Source organism: Crocuta crocuta, unplaced genomic scaffold (genome assembly GCF_008692635.1).
Source record: "Crocuta crocuta isolate KB4526 unplaced genomic scaffold, BGI_CrCroc_1.0 scaffold134, whole genome shotgun sequence".
In the NCBI taxonomy this organism is placed as follows: domain Eukaryota; kingdom Metazoa; phylum Chordata; class Mammalia; order Carnivora; family Hyaenidae; genus Crocuta; species Crocuta crocuta.
In genome coordinates, this window is record NW_027530183.1 from 3,106,988 (window position 1) to 3,125,210 (window position 18,223).

The window sequence follows — 18,223 nt, forward strand, 5'->3', positions numbered from 1 at the left end:
CCCGGGACGCCCGCCCCCCGCCGGCAGCCACTAGTCCTGCCGCCTCCGCTGCCGCCGCCCTGGGGCGGGCCGTGGCTCTGGGTCAGGGGAACCAGAGCAAAGTGCTCGGGGCTCTTGGCCCCCACATTGTCCTTCGTGGGCTCCGGGCCCGAGAGCACCTTCGAGGGGGCCAGCGGCCCACTCCTGTGCTTCTTCCTCTCGCTGGGGCTGGGCGCGGCGGGCTTGGGCTCTCGGCCGTCTCCAGCGCGGGGCCTCCCTTTCGTCTTCACCTTGGGCTTGTCTTTGGAAGGCTGGTCTTTGGAGCCGTAGGGAGGGGGTCCTGGCTCACTTTCCACCTGCAGGTGGGCCCGTGAGTCCGCCTGCGCGGGGGCCTTGGCGGGCTTTTTGGGCTGTTTGGTTCCCACAGTCTGCCTCTGGGGAGCCTCCTGCTGGGCGGGGGACTTCTGACAGCTCCTCTTGCTGGCGTGGGGACCTTCAGAGGGGCCCCGAGGGCCTTTGCTGGAGCTTTTGAGGGGAGGATCTTTGGAATCCGAGTGCTCGTGACTGGTGTGACCGGCGAGACCGGTGGGAGGGCCGCCGTCGCCCCCGCCCTTGCCCTTACTGTCTGGGTGCTGAGGTGGAGGCTCCGCGCTCCCCGGGGTGTCTGGCGGTGCGGCCGGCTGGCTCACTTTGGTCAGCCAGTTGTCCAGCTGCCATTTGTTTGTTGTAGGAGGTTCGGGCTAAAAACCAAGGATAAGAGAAAAATGTGAACTGACCAATGAGGATAAACTCTTCTGTGTTAGTCACTCAGTTGTGTTGGACTCTCCCAGGGAGACGTAATCATTCCAAACCTAAGAATTCAGGTCCTTCTCATCCTCCTCTAATTACAGGTCAGAGCCTCTTAATAATTAACTCTTAAAACAATCTTTTCGTCTTTTTGTGCTATGGGAATTTTTCCGTAGCAGATATTGACTAGTCACAGACCATGAAATACTGACCAATGTAGACCACCGACAACTGGGGAGAAATCTTTATAAGAAGTATTTTGTTCTAATGGTAATTAGTGTAATTTAGACAGAAATGACACATTTTGGCTCATAAACTATTCTAACAGAAAATAAAAGGAGAAATGAAGAATAAACAGAATTCTTTTATCTGGGATTTTCAGAAGGCTAATGAGTAAACTAATAATCTTAGTTATTACCTATAGGCTTTATCCTTTGACATACTTTTCAACTGAAAATGACTTTCTTCAAGACTTGACTTCATTTCTTTACTTAAAAACATTAGACATTTATACATGACAAGGTTTACAGTACATCATGGATTACAGCTTGATTTTCAAGCTTGATTTCACTTTGCTTGGTAAAAGAATCAACTGAAGGCACAATACTAACCACTCGAATTCTTCAAAAATCAAACATTACGTCTCTTGTTACAGGCAATCTTATCTGAAATAGCATCTACTTTTCTAAGAAACACAGGGAGGCTCCAGAGCACACAATTAAGAGCAGTGAGATTATACTGATTATATTATGTACATCTGATCGGCTGAACAAACACAAGTTCCTGGCTTCTCCTGGTACCTTAACTGTTGTTTAAATCTTTGTTGCTCACTGACTATTGATGCATCCCAACATGTCTCTCCAAGTAGATTATTAACAGAATGACCCAAAGACATTTGTATCTCCAAGTTCCACTATTATGTTTGCATATACTATTGTACATGACGTATTAAAGCATTTCTATAGGCATGTTACAGTACCTATACATTTTAGGCCATATGGAACCATATTAATATCTAATAGAGTAAGCCATGATTATACCTTTTAAAAGAGAAGCATATCACCAACATGCTACATGTTTTTAAGATCCATTCTGACCTTTAGTTTGTATGAGTGACTAAATCATATATGCAAGGTATCATATATGCAAGGTACCAGAGAGTTAACTGAAAGATATCCCACATAGGATTTAACTGGTTAGATTATGGATAAGGAGATCACTTCAGTAGGTGTATGATATTGTATAGGGAAGACTGCTAACAACTTTCCCAAGTGGAATGTCCCAAATAATTCAACTCTATAAAAACACTACAAGTTAATATGTCAAGATATGTCGATAAAAGTTTTGACCAGAAAAAAGTTAGGTAATAAAATGATCAGGTAGGTAGTTTGGGCTTGGTGTGATGAAAACAGAAGAGGAACTGGAAGGAACCAGGTAGGACCATAGTTCAGCCAGAAGGAGGGCTGCAGAACTGTTTTTTCTGTTTATCTCTTATTGCTGCTTAATATAGTCTATCTCCTTCAACATCAACTCTATACCCAGGCTCTTGTTTGAATTTCAGAGCAGGGGGGAGGGGAAAAGGAAACTACTCTAATATGCCAGGTATTTATTTTGCCACAGGAAATCTAAAACTGTATTCCATATTCTAACAAGACAGGATGATTGTTAATAGTGGAGAAAAGATTAGCACCCAATACCTACTTGTCAAATGTGACTTCCTGCAAAGGCTTGAGGGTATGGTAATCCAGGTGCTAACCAGGGACAAGGCATTAAGATATATCACTTGCCAATCATCTTAGGAACCAAAACCTTCAAATCCTTTCTTGGGAGAGGTATGGATCTCTCACCAAGGCTAAGTTTACAGTCCCAGTGGAATCACTGACATGCTCTATAGAAGAGTATTTATTCGTGAACCAAAAAGGAAAGTCATTCCTGGTGCTCCCCCCTCCCCCACCCCAAAACAGGGCAGTATAAGATACATTTAGTAGGAATGTCCTACTAAAGGAATGTCCTGGTTACAGAAATAAAACACATTTTCTTCAACTGTGGTCCTAAAATTGTCCAGAAGGAAGGCATATGGCCCAATTGCAGGGTAAAATTGGGTGTATATGCCCAGACAAGGAGAAAAGGTATGGCCAATCCTTTCTATAGACCGGCCATAAAGATAGAATTCTTTTAAGGTTGGATATTATTTGGGTGTTGGGATGGGGAAAACTTTTACATTAAGGAATGATGGAAACAGATTTTAAAATGAATTTTAAGTCTAAGTGCTGGGCAGAATCAAGGTTTGGGCTTTCCTTTCTTGCCCTGCCTTTTCGCATGCCCCGCCCCCAGCCTCCCAGTCCAGTGCCAGTACAGCCCCAACACTGCACACTGGGTGTGAAAAAATACCGGATTACTTTTCATTGGGTTTTTTAAGTTTATTTATTTTGAAAGAGAGAGCATGCATGAGTGGGGGAGGGGCAGCGAGAGAATCCCAAGTAGGCTCCGCATTGTCAGGGCATAGCCTGACCTGGAGCCAAACCCACCAACTGCAAGATCATGACCTGAGCCAAAGTCGGATGTTTAATCCACTGAGCACCCGGGTGCCCCTCACTAAGAGTTTTAATAAAGGTTTGACTATATGTGCCCTTACTTCTCTTAACTCCTCAAACTGGTAGAAGTTCATGCATTTTAGGATAAATTGTGATTCTGAATAAAAAGTTTTGAGCTATGCACAAATGTCAACTTTTTTTTTTTTTTTTTAAGTAAAAATGTCATTGTGAGTATGAGTCTTAAAATGGAAAGGAAAAGAAGGAAAGGAGAGGAGTGTAAGAGAGGCATGGTGGAGAAGCAAAAAGGGCTCTGGAGTCAGATGGCCATAGGCCCGAGTCTTGGTGTTGCTACCTTTTTACAGACAAGAAGACAGCTCCCAAACTCCTACGGTTGATGGAGAGCTAAGTCAAATAATTCATAAAAAAAATACCAAGAGCACAGGAGGCAAATCGATAAAGGAGGTTTACTATAAAACAAAACAAAACTAGACCCTGACTCTATATTAGAAAACTAAGCAGCTCCTTCAATAACAGAGAATAGAATCATTTTTTCTGAACATAAGCAGTAAAAAGACGATGTGTCCCATATATTTGGAAAAGCTAAGATTTACTTTGATTCACACTATAAAGCAAACATGGATAGCAGGTTCCCCCAGGTTCACTGCCAGCCCATTGGCAGGCATATGGTATTTCCGATCTCACAAGACCACTGGACTTTATCAAATGAACTTAAAATGGAGCCATAACAAGCACAATTCTCAGCATTATAAATAGATTTTTAAAAAGGGTGAGAGGGGCACCTGGGTGGCTCAGTCAGTTAATTGTCCCAGGCTTGGTTTCAGCTCAGGTCACGATCTCAACGTTTTAGAGTTCGAAACCTGTGTCGGGCTCCAGAGCTGGCAGCACGGAGCCTGCTTGGGTTTCATTCTCTCTCTCTCTCTCTCTCTTCCTCTGACCCTCCCCTGCTCACACTGTCTCAGTCTCTATCAAATAAATAAATAAACTTAAAAAAAAAAAAGATGAGAAAGTTAAAACTAGTAACTATGGCATGTGCGTGTGCGTGCGTTTGTGTGTGTGTGTGTGTTTGTGTGTGTAACTCGTGTTACTCTCACACATGAGATTTACAATAATGCAGGTATTTCTTTTCTTTTAAAAGGAAAAAAGGTATGCAGAGCCTAGGTGGCTCAGTTGGTTAAGTATCCAACTTCAGCTCAGGTCATGATTTTGCAGTTCATGAGTTCAAGCCCCACATCAGGCTCTGTGCTAACAGCTCTGAGTCTGGAGCCCACTTGGGATTCTATGTCTCGTTTTCTTTCTACCCCTTGCCCACTCATTCTGTCTCTCTCTCTCTCTCTCTCTCTCAAAAATAAACATCAACAAAAATCTTTAAAAAAATTATATAAGAAAGAAGGTAAACACATGGGGGTGGGGTTTAAAAGTTTAAAATATACCCAAAGAAATATTTCTGGTGAAGTCTCAGTACATGACATATAAACTGCACCCAAATCTAGGCTTGCTCATCAACACAAATGTACAAATATGAGCTTATTTGGTAAGGCGATTTAAAAAATAAAGTAGGATGGGAACATTTATTTTTCACTAAATGTCTCTAAATCTTTTCCAGTAACTTTTGAGTAACAAGATATAATGGTTTCATTAATATAAATGCTAGATTAAATTTTTCTCTCAAGTTTCAATTATTCAGCCTAATCTGTACCATTTCCATTTTATTTGAACTGAATTTTATTACTTCTCTTCCTTCTTTTAGTAACCAAACAAGCATGAAGGTTTTTCTAATTGAATAAGGAGACATAAAGCAAAGTTCTTATAAACAGGGAACAAGCACACCATTTGTCAACAAAACATTTTCAGTTTCTTTTCCCCTCATGCACAGAATAATTATTTCAACAGAATTAGTATCACACAACGAAACAGCCCCCAGAAACACAGAGCAGTTTCTAAAATTTGCAAGGCATTTTAAGTGCAGTTAATGCTGGTTCATGTTTATTCACTCCAAAAATATTATTTATTGAGCATTTACTCTGTGCCAGACATAAATTCATGTCTAAGAAAAATATGATACTGTTATTTTTCTAGCTTCCCTTACCCTCAGACATGGCTGTTAAGTCTCACTACGTGATCTTTAGATGCATTCAGTTAATGTTCTAGTGGAACTGCCCTGATTTCTAAACAGCAGACATAAATACAGGGAATTTGAACGCTTTCTTAATCAGAACGGCTCATTTCCCAGGATTCCCATCTGAAGGGTGCAGAGTAATTTTCTCTATACAAGCTGGTCTATTTCATCAAAAAGGTCTGCCCTTTACACCACGCAGCCTTCCCCAGTATAAATTTTACATTGCTACTCCACGTTTTGAAGGCATCTGGCAACCCCGACTGCTGTTACTAGACTTCTTCTGTTCAACAATTCAGTAAAAAAAAAAAAAAAAAAAAAAAAAAAAAAAAAGCAAATAGCATAAGTCCTCCAGATAAACATTGTGCTTGTGATTTGCAGTCTCATCTGTTTATCTTACAGTTTCTCCCAAGGGTGGGTGACAGGCACACACAATTATCCCTGTTTGACATGGAGCAAAGGGAGCAAGAAACATAGCTCTGGAAAAATCACTTTGCCATCAATTTAATGCATGGCTTTCAGTGATTCAAAAATAGAACCTCTGATGACTTATTTCTAGTTCACGTTCCTGCCCTTTGCTAAATTGGGCTGTCTCCTTTTGATTTCCTTAATTCATGCATTCCTGAAATTTCAAAAAGAATTCTCATTAATATTAAAACAGCAGCTACTGGAAAAAAAACAAAAATGAGTTTTCTTTCTTAATAGAAAGGAAAAGAAAATGGTGTGCAAACATTCTTAATGAGTCGCTCTTCCAAACAACACTAGCAACAGAGAAGAACTTATCATTTTAAAAAGGAGAGAAACCTCTCTGCCAAACCTCTAGTGCCAAACGTTTGGTCAGAAGTAAATAGAAATAGCTGGCCCTACACAGCACAGGGGTAGGAGAGAGTTGCCCGATGGGACAGAACCACGAAGTCCACAGCTAGTGCTGGCCCACGGCATACTCTAGCCCCAAAAGCAGAATGCTGCCATCCTCGATTGCCTCCTGGAGGGGACACAGTACCTCAGGAGCCGGAGTTTCTAGGGGCTCATTCTCTTCGCTGTCACTTGAGCTGCTCTCGCTCTCCGAGTCTGAGGAGCTGTCTGAGTCACTGGTGCTCTCTGACTCGGCACTACTGGAATGTGCTGAGGCCGCGGCTTCTGGAAGCGACTGCGGAGCACTGCGAAGCAACCCAAAGAGAGAATCTGAAAAGACTGCACAAGGTAGATTTTTTCCCCCTCTTTACTCATCCCCAACACCCCCCATGATCATTTTTCTGCTACTCAAAAGAAAGGTAGCAGGTATTAATAATACCTAATATTACTAAAGTACCAGATCATCCACTTGAGAGAAAGGCCCCCAGTGGCTCAAAAATCAGTGAAAAATCTTTAAAATAGCTCACTAAATAACTACATAAATGAGAAAAGCAGTTGAGTAAACTACCGTATGGACTGGCTGTCTATTCTTCTAAATAAAGTTTTATTAGGACATGTCCACACCCATTATTTACGTATTGTCTAGCTCTGCTTTTCTACTACAAAAGCAGAATTGAATAGTTTCAAGACAAGCTATACAGCTTAAAATATTTGCTTTCTGACCCTTTATGTTTGCTTTAAATGGGCATAAATTAACCCATTAGTTAATTTATGAAGTTTATAAAAGAACAGCAAATATATTAAAATCTCCCTCTGTTCTCTATATGAAAACTAATGGAATGGTAGCCACAGCCTATTGATATAAATGGCATTCCTCTGGAAAGTGGTCTCAAAGGTCACACCCTTGGGCAGCGTTATAGAAGAGGCCATTCTTTATGAATGGCTTAAGATCACCCCCAAATACCAGCTGAAGTAGAGATTAAATACTACAAGCTTTAAGAATAAGGCAAGAATTCTTATCACTGAGAAAACACATTCACAGCACACTGCTGTACCCATATAGAATTTCACAGCCTATCCTAAAAACTTGTCCCAGATGGGATCAGCCAGAGCAGTAAATCAATAACTATAATCTTGAAAGCCTCCACATCCACCTAAAATATTCAATAATTAAACATAGCTGTTTATTAAAATAAATAGAATTTCAAAAAAATACTAGATAAAGTCACTAGTTGAGGTAATTTAAAACACGCAGGCTATACTATGAGGTAACTGCCTCATATAAAATGCTACATCAAATTTGTGATCCTGTTTTCCCTGGTAGCTCAAGAGCGTAAGCCAGTGAGGATTAGAATGAGATGCACGTTCAGTGTTATTCCTGCTTCTAATTTATCCCCATCCCTCCTTTTTTTTTTTTTTTTTTTTTCCTCCACTTTAAAGTTAGGCTATTTTGTCAGATTTTATGCCACCAGAAATTACTGAACAGAACAGAAAATAAATAAATGAGGAGAACTTTTGAATCTATACAACCTCACATAATTACATAATAATTACATGATAATTATATAATTGCATGATAATTACCTGATCTGCCTCCACAATAACTGTTAGATCACCTGCGTGGCAGGAGGATTTTTATTGCTGAGTGTGTCTCAGAATGGAGGACCACATCTCAAGAAGTAAAACAGCTACAGCGTGGTTTAACCCTTTGTCCATGGAATGCAGGTACTGATACATTAATCATTAAATTCAGTACCAGAGGAAAATATTATAAAGATAGTTCAGATAATTCCCATTTCCAAAAACTAAAGCAGCTTATTTTCTGGAATATGGCTGTTATTTATAAAGTGAAAACAGTGCCATTTTTCATCACACTGATGTGACGTACTCTAGGGTCACCTTTTTAAAGCAGCTGAAATACCAAGAAAACTCACATGACTAAGAAAATAGGCACTATGGAAAACAATTTCTAGAAATGATTCAGCCTTATAATTTCTGAAAACAGCAAATAAAAACATTATGCTCTTCAGCGTAACTTTTAAAACACTGGTTATATAATGCTAATGAAAGTGATTTTAGCTTGTTTTTTAACTCAAAAATTTTAAACACATAACCTACTTACGTAGGTACAGGGACTTTCTCTTTCATAGAGCTAGCAACCTCTCTAGGCTGATTAAAGCTTCCAAAAAATTAAATAGGTACTTTCTTCTAACTGTGATCCTTCACGTCCTTCTCCATAAAGAAGCTATGAAAGCACTAAATAAGGCTGTATTTTTCCCATTTGGTGGAAAAATGCAAACACTTTGTCAGCACACAATACCTTGGAGGTGCAGATGCAGAAGGAGGCTTCTCTGGGCTCTAGGTATTCACAATAAGGGGAAGAAGGACCAGGAAAAGAACAAAACAACAGGTTAGGATAAGCATCTCAGAAATGTTACATTTTTAGGGATTCCTGGTGGGGGTGTACAAAACTTACTTGTTCGCTGTCACTGTCCTCACTGTCACTGAGCTGAAGGTCATCTTCGAGCATGCTGGAATGGACAGGGACACAGACATTGTAGTATTTAAAGTATTTTCTAATAATTTCTTTTATTATACAAATAGAAAATATGCTTAATGATTTAAAAAAGAGAGAGAGGAGATTGGTAGAATTTTTATTTATACATCAAACACCTTATTTTCCTGGAAATGTTAAGTTTTACTGTAACCCAGAAACTCATTTAGTCCAAGCTCCTTACTATCTCAGGAGTAGATATTACTGAGTATTAAAAGCAGAACTACCACAAGAAAGGGATTTGCAGCCAGCCCTGAAACTAAAGTTCCCAGGTCTACATAAACAAAACAAACAATAACAACCGCTACTACTATGAGAAAAAAATATAAACACACTCTATTTTCTTGATAGTCTCTAACTAGAATAAGTGATTAACCAATAAATCAGCTAATACTGGATAAGTGAATACTGCAAAGTGTTTAGAAGAGTACCAAGGCACTTAAAAAGTGTTATATGGGAATTCATTACATAGTAAGATATACGAAGCTATCAAGGCCACTGCCACCAAATACTGCAGGTATCTTTACATTTTCGTTACTAATATTAAACTTTTTTTTCACTCCACCCACAAATTCTCTTTTTTGTCTGCTTAAACACTCATAGTTGAAAGCGTAGTAGTAATACTACAGTCAATAATACTGTTGTCTAGAAAATATGTTTAGCCTTACTGCTATCATTCTGGTGAAAATAAAATCTCAGTTCACTTCCTCAAGTTATAGTTAATACTTATCTCTAGGAATTCTGGTTTATGATCAACTTAAGTACTAAAAGCAAACATTAGGGGCACCTGAGTGGCTCAGTCAGTTAAGCTTCCATCTTCAGCTTAGGTCACAATCTCACAGTTCATGAGTTCAAGCCCCATGTTGGGCTCTGTGCTGTCAGCGCAGAGATCGCTTCATATCCTCTGCCTCCCTCTCTCTGCCCCTCCCCTACTCACTTTCTCTCTCTCTCTCAAAAATAAAATAAAAAACATTTAAAAGGAAAGCAGAAAAGCAAACATTAGGCTTCAATTTAGAAAAAAAAAGACATTTTCCAGTCTGTACCTGTTTACTCAACTTTTCCCTTCCCTATCTTCTCCCTTTTACCATCTTCTAAGGATAAAACTACAATCAAAAGAATGCATCAGTAATTAATCATTTGCTCCCATTTCCCCCTCAAATTTATAAGTGTGACTATTTGAGGAAATGTTAATAGTGAAAGTGGAAAAAAAAAAAAATCTGTGTAAGTAGAAGTAATGCTCCAAAAAGCAAAATTATATTAGTTATAATCCTTTAGTATTTCTAAAAATACCTCTACATAAATCTGACCAACAATTTTTACTGCAAACCCACTAGCTGCCACTGAGGTAAAAGCAGGCATGATTATTTTGGGAATCCTTGGTAAAATCATTCTATTTTCTAACGAAAATAAATTATAAAACGTGGCTCTTTTGTAAATGACCACCTACACGCAATATTTTCATTGTGCCAAGGAACTATTTTCACCAACAAATGTACAAAAACCAACCTGTGATAAGTTTCTTAAAAATATGAAAACTGTTAGCTACTTGTAAATGGAGATGCTGCTTGATATTTATCTAATGACAGTTAACTTCTTATTTTAGCAAGGCTAGAAAACACAGACTTCAGACGCAGGACTTGGCAGTAGCTATCATAATGGTATGTAAGAAAAAAGTCACTGAGAAGTGTTAGTGCTGAACAGTGGTTTGGCCATGATATACACACAAAAAAGATTGAAGATATACATATACACAAAAAAGATCAAAGATATATAAAGATATGTCTTTATATATATATATACACACATATATATATGTATACACACACACACACACCTTTGAATAAATTTAAGGTATAATGCAACCAGAAAAAAAAACCCACCCAGCAACCTGATAAAGCATACTCAATTTTAGTCACCACCCTCAAAACCAAAGTAAACAGACTTCTTTGTTTCTTAGTCACTGGGTTTTGTATAAACCTGATTTGCCTTAACTTCCCAAAACACCAATGATCATATAATCCAATCACTTTCCTGCTGTAAGCAGAGGGCTAGATACTCTGTTGTCTGCCTGGCTTCCATGAATATATTCTCCAAAACTAAGTCAGAAACCTATGTTCTGACCTTTAGCTCTACTTTCTCTTAGGGAATGAAAGGGACTGTGAAAGTGCTGTCCCAGATTCTGAGAATTTCCCCTTCAGAATATTACGTAGGCAATAACAAAAGAGACCTGCAGGTGTGAGACCTGAAGAGATGAGTGGCCTCTGAAGGTAGACTGCTCCAGAGAGCTCTAAAGAAACATTCACTCAAAAAGCAATGATAAACCAATAGTCAAACAAAACCTATCACTTACATAGGATATACTGGTTATTTACACATATTCCACTGAATCAAAATTCAAGGTACAATTTGATGCAAAAATCAGATATTTTTTAAAGTAAGCTCTATGCCTAATGTGGAGCTTGAATTCATGACCTCGAGGCCAAGAATTACGTGTTCTGCCACCTGAGCCAGCCATATGTCCTGATGCAAAAATCAACATAGTACATTGCCAGTGTCTGCCAAAAGCAACCATGGAATCTTCCAGAAATGAACAGTTTATTATCATCACCAGATGGGTAGCTCAACACACACCAGCATGCTAATGGGCAGGGTGGGGGAGGGGGAAATACTTCTAAAGTTTTGTTGTAACAAGCATGTATTGCATCTGTATTAAGAAAAAAATTAACTTAAAAACCATAACTAAGTTTTGCCAACATAGAAAATTACTCATGAATGCCACTGTGACTTTACAAAAACAAACAAAAAAAAAGGAATCTATATAGTTCCAAAAAAATCTAACCTGATGACAGGTAAAGGTATTATTGTTAGATATAAAGAATAAAATGTAACAGAATCAGCTGCTAAAATCTCCTGCTTGTCCCACAAAGCATGACTATACCACACTTTACATACCATATGTAGAAGAACTGGCGCTTAATGGGAAAAATGGCAAAACTAATTACAGCAAATCTGGGTGACCACCTTTGTACCCCCAGAAGGGAATCAAATCTCTTAGACCCAGTCTCACTCATACCAGTAAGATCTAGGTCAAGAGCATAAGGCTCAAGGGACATACTCAGCTGTAAGCTTTTTCTGGGACAGGATCAAGTCATTTTCACCTTCCTATCTTCTATATCCACAACTTGGCAGATACCCTAAAAGGCTGGCTGAATGAACAGTACCCCTTTTGCTGAATAAGTAACAGTACCATGTAGCTGTGCCCACTGTGTGATCAGAACTCTACAGTCACTGCCTTTGCTCACAACCCTATACAGGCTGCTTCTCACCATCCAGTCACATCCTGAGGGTGAGGCAACGGGCTCAGAATGGCCACCTGGCTTGCTAGCCTAAGATGATAAAGCTGGTACATGCTGGATCCAGAGTGCAAAAGCCATTCCATCTTGTATGATCCCCTTGCTCTGGCCAATAAAGGACACAAGGGCTGGAAAACCTGCCTGATGGCATGGTATCTAAGCTATAGAATTCCCTGAGAGAAAGACTTGGATTTAAAATAAAATAATGATTATCCTGTTGGAATAAAATGAATCCACTATTTTTCCCTTATGGAAAGAAACTATAAACCTTATGTACTTTTAAAATTGGTGAAATAACTAATTTCACTTCCAAATGCCAAGACAAAGCAGTTATTTCAAAAAGTTATTTCAAAGCATAAGACACCATATGGTCTACCGGGGCACTGTTCAAAAGGAGCCCAATACTCAGGTACAGCGACTCTTTGAACTAGCACGGAGGCTTAACCACATTTTACATTACCGGTGAAGGAGTGTTTTCACTTAAAGGTTATAAACAACCCTCAAACCCTTTGTACAACGCATTCTTCAGGCGGCTGCTCCAGAGAGCCAACAGAGCCACGTACAGGTTCCGGCAGGCGCACTTTAGTGACTCACGGCCCGACTGTTACTGTACGAAGACACACAAGACAGGCCTTTATTCCTTTCCCGTGCCTCAGTACTGGGCTTGCCAAAGACTTCACTGCCAATATTCTGTAACATCTCAATTCAAACCCTAAAACTACTTAAATAGATGGATTTTTTTGGCTCAACATTTCCTACGATCAGGCCATACATTTTATTTAGGAAAGAGCAAGTGAAGGCAAGCTCACGGTAATTAATAAGTCACAACCCTGGTATTACGTGTGCTTAAAAGGGCAAGTAATACTTTTCAGAAACCGCTAATGAACACGTGAGAATGCGTAAACTTGAACAATCTCACAAACTTAAAACTGATTTGGGAATAGGATGGACGATGGAATGCACAGAAAGAGGTTGGGCTCCAAAGCGGACATACATAATTCCTCAAATCTAAAATTCAATCAGGCTTTGATTCCTTTTCTGGTAAAGGGCAGCAATAAGGACTGCCAAATGCTTTGCAGATGATGGAAGATTACAAATTATGAAGAAGGTTCCACAAATAATAAATGAGAAATTGAAAAAAACAAATCTCAAGCAGCTGTGACACGACATATAAGGGGAATTCTCCATAAATGGTGGCAGTGTGGTTGGGATTCATTACTCAAATTCATGAACAGACCACAGGAGGTTATGGACAAGCAAGACAGAGGGGAAAGTGACTCAGTACATGATATACTATAGTAATCGAGGTTATGGTTGATAAGGTAAAAATTGTCAGAGGTGTAAAAGATTATTTAAAGATGAAGTGAAGATTATCTGAGGTCATCGAATAATGTGACAAAAATTACAAGAGTATAAATGAAGGGAAATCGGAAGTAAATAATAAGATTAAATCAGTAAGTGTAACATGGGTGCCTGGCTGGTTCAGTCAGTACATCATGTGACTCTTGAGCTCGAGGTTGTATGTTCAAGCCCCAAGTTGAGCAGAGAGATTACTTTAAAATACATAAATAAATAAATAAATAAATCTGACAAATAAGATACTAGGACAAGAATGACCTACTGGACAACCAGGAAGAACCTGGAAAAATTACTGCCAAAAATCCTGTCTATTAATATTGCTCATAGGGGTACCTGGGTGGTTCAGTTCGTTAAGCACCTGACTCCTGATTTCCGCTCAGGCCATGGTCTCATTGTTCCTGAGTTTGAACTTCACATTGGGGTCTGCGCTGGCAGTGTGTAAGTGTAGAGCCTGTTTGGGATTCTGTCTCCCTCTCTCTCTGCCCCTTCCACGCTCATGCTCTCCCTCTCTCAAAATAAGCAAACATTTAAAAATGAATAAATATTGCTTACACATAATCAAATTTATGCGTAATATTTTCCCTTCCACGTTTACTCTTAGTACTTACAATATGTCAGACTCTGCTCTAGACTCAATGGATACAGCTCTAAGCAGACAAATTCCCTGTTCTGTAGCACTTACAGTCTAGGACAAGGAGATGAACAGCTAAAATACTTTTCCCTTATAAAAAGGAAAATAAACAATTAAAATAGGTACTTTTTCAATGGCTACAAAGCCTATGGAGGGAAATAAAAGAGTAAAGATGGGTGCAGGTTCCTTTTCTACATGGGGGGTAGTTAAGGAAGTCTGCACTGATAAGGGGATAGCGTTCGCTGCACAAATAGGGGGTAGAGTGATCAGGGCACAGAAAACGGCAAGGAGGCCGAGGACGCCAACGTGGCCACGGTGCAAAGTATACCAGAGTATGCAAGAAGGGGGATACTAAGGAGGGGAGAGAGGTAAGTTATCAGAGGGCTTTGGAGGCCCATGCAGGATGAGACAGAATGTGCATTCTTACAGAAGTTGACCACATCTTGTTCACTTAACGGTCCACCATCCCACAGTGGGTGGAATGTACAAACTGTCCTTAGGACTAACAGATTCTTAGCTAATTAAAATGTTTTATTCAATCTTTCAATCCATGTTTAAATTAGTCCATGGTCACTTATTGCAGTAAGTCAGCAGTTATTATCAAAAGTGAGACGTGATTTGACCTTCCTGGGCTCCCTTAAAACCATGTTTTTGCATACGCAAAGGAACTACTTCAAAGTTGTCACCCCCGGTAAGAATCACTTGCTGATGTTTTCAAATGGCTTCAGAGCCTGCTGCAAAATCTATCAAACGCCTGCAGACGTGGCAGGAGCTCTCTGCCTCCCTCTCCCATTATTCAGGCTCCAGATCAAATGTCACCTCCTCTCAGAGACCTTTCCTGACCTCCCTCCGAAACATCTCACCACCACCCTGAAGAACCCTTCCCTGAGCCTGTTACTATCACATCACCTAGCTTGTATTACATGCCTTCTGCATTAAGTTACAAGACATGGAAGACAAAGATTTTGTCTTACTGGCCACTGTTTCCAAGTCCCTAACGCAGCACCGGGAACACAGCATGTGGTCACTAATTATGCACTAAATGGATGAATGGAAGCAATTTTTAGAAATATCTCCAAAGTCACCTGGAGGCAAGCCCAGAGAATCAGATTTATATAACTGGAGTCCAAACCATGTTAAATAAGGAAAAACATTTTTCTTTTGCAGAACAGAGAAAAACCCATTTTCCTTACATTTACATATTATACAATGGACAAATGATAAATTTATTCTTCCGGTCCATTTTATTTGATCTCTGGTCTAAGTATAGTAGTATATTTTATCCTAAAAGGACACTCCCAAAGTATTAAGTCATGGCTGCGTAATTCGGGAAAGTTCAGCTCCAAGGTGAAAACTTTGAAGAGGACCTTAGCACTTAAACAGTATTTTCCTAATTATTTAAAGTATGCTTCTTTTCACAGCCTCATAAGAGTATCCCTTCAATATTATGCAAGTTTCTAGCATGAGCTTGTATAGAATGTTAAGTCAAATATTACCCTCCAAGAGATTTAAGAATATCATCTCCTAAAGCTAGAAGTCCAAGACTTAAAACGATTATTCTACCAGATGCTGGTCACAGTGCAAATGAGGAAAAGAGGTGATTCTACATTTAGGGGTTTCAGTATTTCCTAAATATTGGTTTAATGTGCCTGGGTGACTGTAATTCTGAAATAGATAGTATAAAACACTACACAGAAAGATTCTTTTTGTTTGCTTTCACTTAAGAGTAGAAATTCTTGGGGGGGGGCAGGGCACATGGGAGACTCAGTCAGTTGAGTGTCTGACTCTTGGTTTCAGCTCAGATCATAATCCACGGTCGCCGGATGGAACCCTGTGATGAGCTCATGCACTGAGTGTGGAGCTTGCTTAAGATATCCTTTCTCTGCCTCTCCCTCTGCCTCTCTCCCCAACTTATGCTCTAAAATATATTAAAAAAATTTTTTTTTAATTCTTCAATACTCAATGTTATAAATTCTCATTTCTCTATAGCATGGCTAACATTAACTCCTTTTTAAAAAATAGCTATATTCCATGGGGCACCTGGGTGGTTCGGTGGGTTGAGCTTCCAACTCTTGATTTCAGCTCAGGTCATGATCTCACAGTTTGGGAGTTTGAGCTCCATGTCAGGCTCTGTGCTCTCTCTCCTCCTCTCTCTGTCCCTCCCTTGCTCATGCTCTCTCTCTCTCAAAAATAGACATTATAAAAAAAAAAATTAGAATAAATAAATTTAAAAAGTTGTATTTTTTATTTGCTTTCATTTTACAATTCTACCTTTTCTCCTGAAAACTAATACTTCCTAAAATACCTTGGTAACCTAAATCATTATGAACACCAATATCCCTGAATTCCTGATCAGACAAATTGGGAATGAATATGAAGTGTATTCTTTTCCAGCAATGCCTGGTACTGAGTACTGAGAATTATCATTAAAAATGGGCTCTCCATTTACATTCTACGATGCTCAACTTTAATGTAGTTCTACCAACATATAAGTGACCAGCACAAATGTTTGTTCTTTGTTTTCAGGAGAGCTGAAGAACTGTGAATAAGGCCTAGGGGTATGACCTCAGTGACAGATAATTTATAAGCTATAGGGTGCACATTAGGGTGATTTCTACTACTACTTCTGAAATACGTATCAGCAAATAGTAAAAAAATAATCATAATAATCATTTCCTTAGGCTAAATACGATTTAAACAAACTGGTAGAGAGACACCACTTCTTTAGACCTCATTCTGGGACATTTCAACTGTCAAATGTCCTGATGTGATGATTTTATATTACAGTAAGCTGACAGAATGGGTTTTCTCTAGTTCTATACCAAGATATTTAAAAACCAATAATGTTTTGAGCAAGAGATGACAACTTAGACTCCTTTAAAAAGGTATCAGACTCTTCCCAGCTTTTATTAATTATGCACCATTCCTTTTTGTCAAACTTCCAGAACCATCCAATCCCAGCCTTTACAACCATGTATTTTCCTCACGTCAGAAGAAACTTCCCATGTGAGTAGTAAAAATTTCAAATTGCTAAAATGGTTAATTTCTGCCTCTTAGTTCCAATAAACACTGACATTTTGGGAGTGGAACCAATAAAAATAAAGGAGGGTACTTTCTAGTAAAAACTTGTGATTTGAAGGTAGGGGTAGGAAAGGAAAAAGAAGTTGGCACAATAATACCTATTTGAGTGCTTTATAGTTTCTACAATATTAACACATGATCTCTTTTGAGAGGCTGACAAAAACAAGGACACCAGTAAACTACATCTGGCTGCACAGCAAAGGAACTGTCCACAATTATAAAAGACATAAATGTACAGGAAGAAAATAGAGTAAAACCTTGGTTTGCAAGCATAATTCATTCCAGAAACATGCTTGTAATCCAAAGCACTCAAATGTCAAAGCAAATTTCAAGAACTATTGGCTCAGTTGTGATCGTCACAGCTGGCATCGTGTACTATTACTATTGCAAGACATCACTTGTTTATCAAGTTAAAACTTATTAGAAATGTTTGCTTGCATGGCAGAACATCTTAGACCAAGTTACTCACAATCCCAAAGTTTTGCCTTGAGAACTCAAAATACTTTGCCTTGAGAACTCAACAGAGCTAAGCCTTAGCAAAGGATTCCAAAGTCAGAAGGCCTTAAACCAGTATCACTTTCCCTAAATTGAAGGACAAATAGCACTAACATCATAGCTATTCACTCCCCAGCAGAAGGAATTCATCATTTGAGAGCTTCTACTTCAGAGACTAAAAAGTAAAGGATTCAGCACTTATTTCTTTCACACCTACATCCTTCCACCATCTAGCTAATGCCCCCTCCCTCCAGCCCTGCACTGCTCCCCACCCCAAGTCTGGACAGATGTTAAGAGTTAATACAGACTCTTCACAAGCTTATTCTCCAGTACTGGGTCACTCTGTTTTTCTTTCATTCGCACTACTCCACTTTTCTAAGGATTCCAAAATATTAACAACTGAAAGAAAAAGCACTAAGACCTGGATCGATTTTTTTAAACCAAAGTACAAATGACCCCAAA

General features: G+C 39.2%; 1 protein-coding gene across 1 annotated transcript in view; it reads right to left on the reverse strand.

Moving 5' to 3' along the window:
- Positions 1–18,223, reverse strand: part of AFF1 (ALF transcription elongation factor 1) — a 199,571-nt gene that overhangs the window by 20,570 nt on the left and 160,778 nt on the right. The window contains exons 9-12 of the mRNA XM_077765141.1: positions 8,765–8,819; positions 8,609–8,646; positions 6,437–6,593; positions 9–719 (exon numbers count right to left, since the gene is read on the reverse strand). Of these exons, the coding sequence (XP_077621267.1) occupies positions 9–719; positions 6,437–6,593; positions 8,609–8,646; positions 8,765–8,819 (961 nt within the window). The remainder of the gene's footprint in view (positions 1–8; positions 720–6,436; positions 6,594–8,608; positions 8,647–8,764; positions 8,820–18,223) is intronic.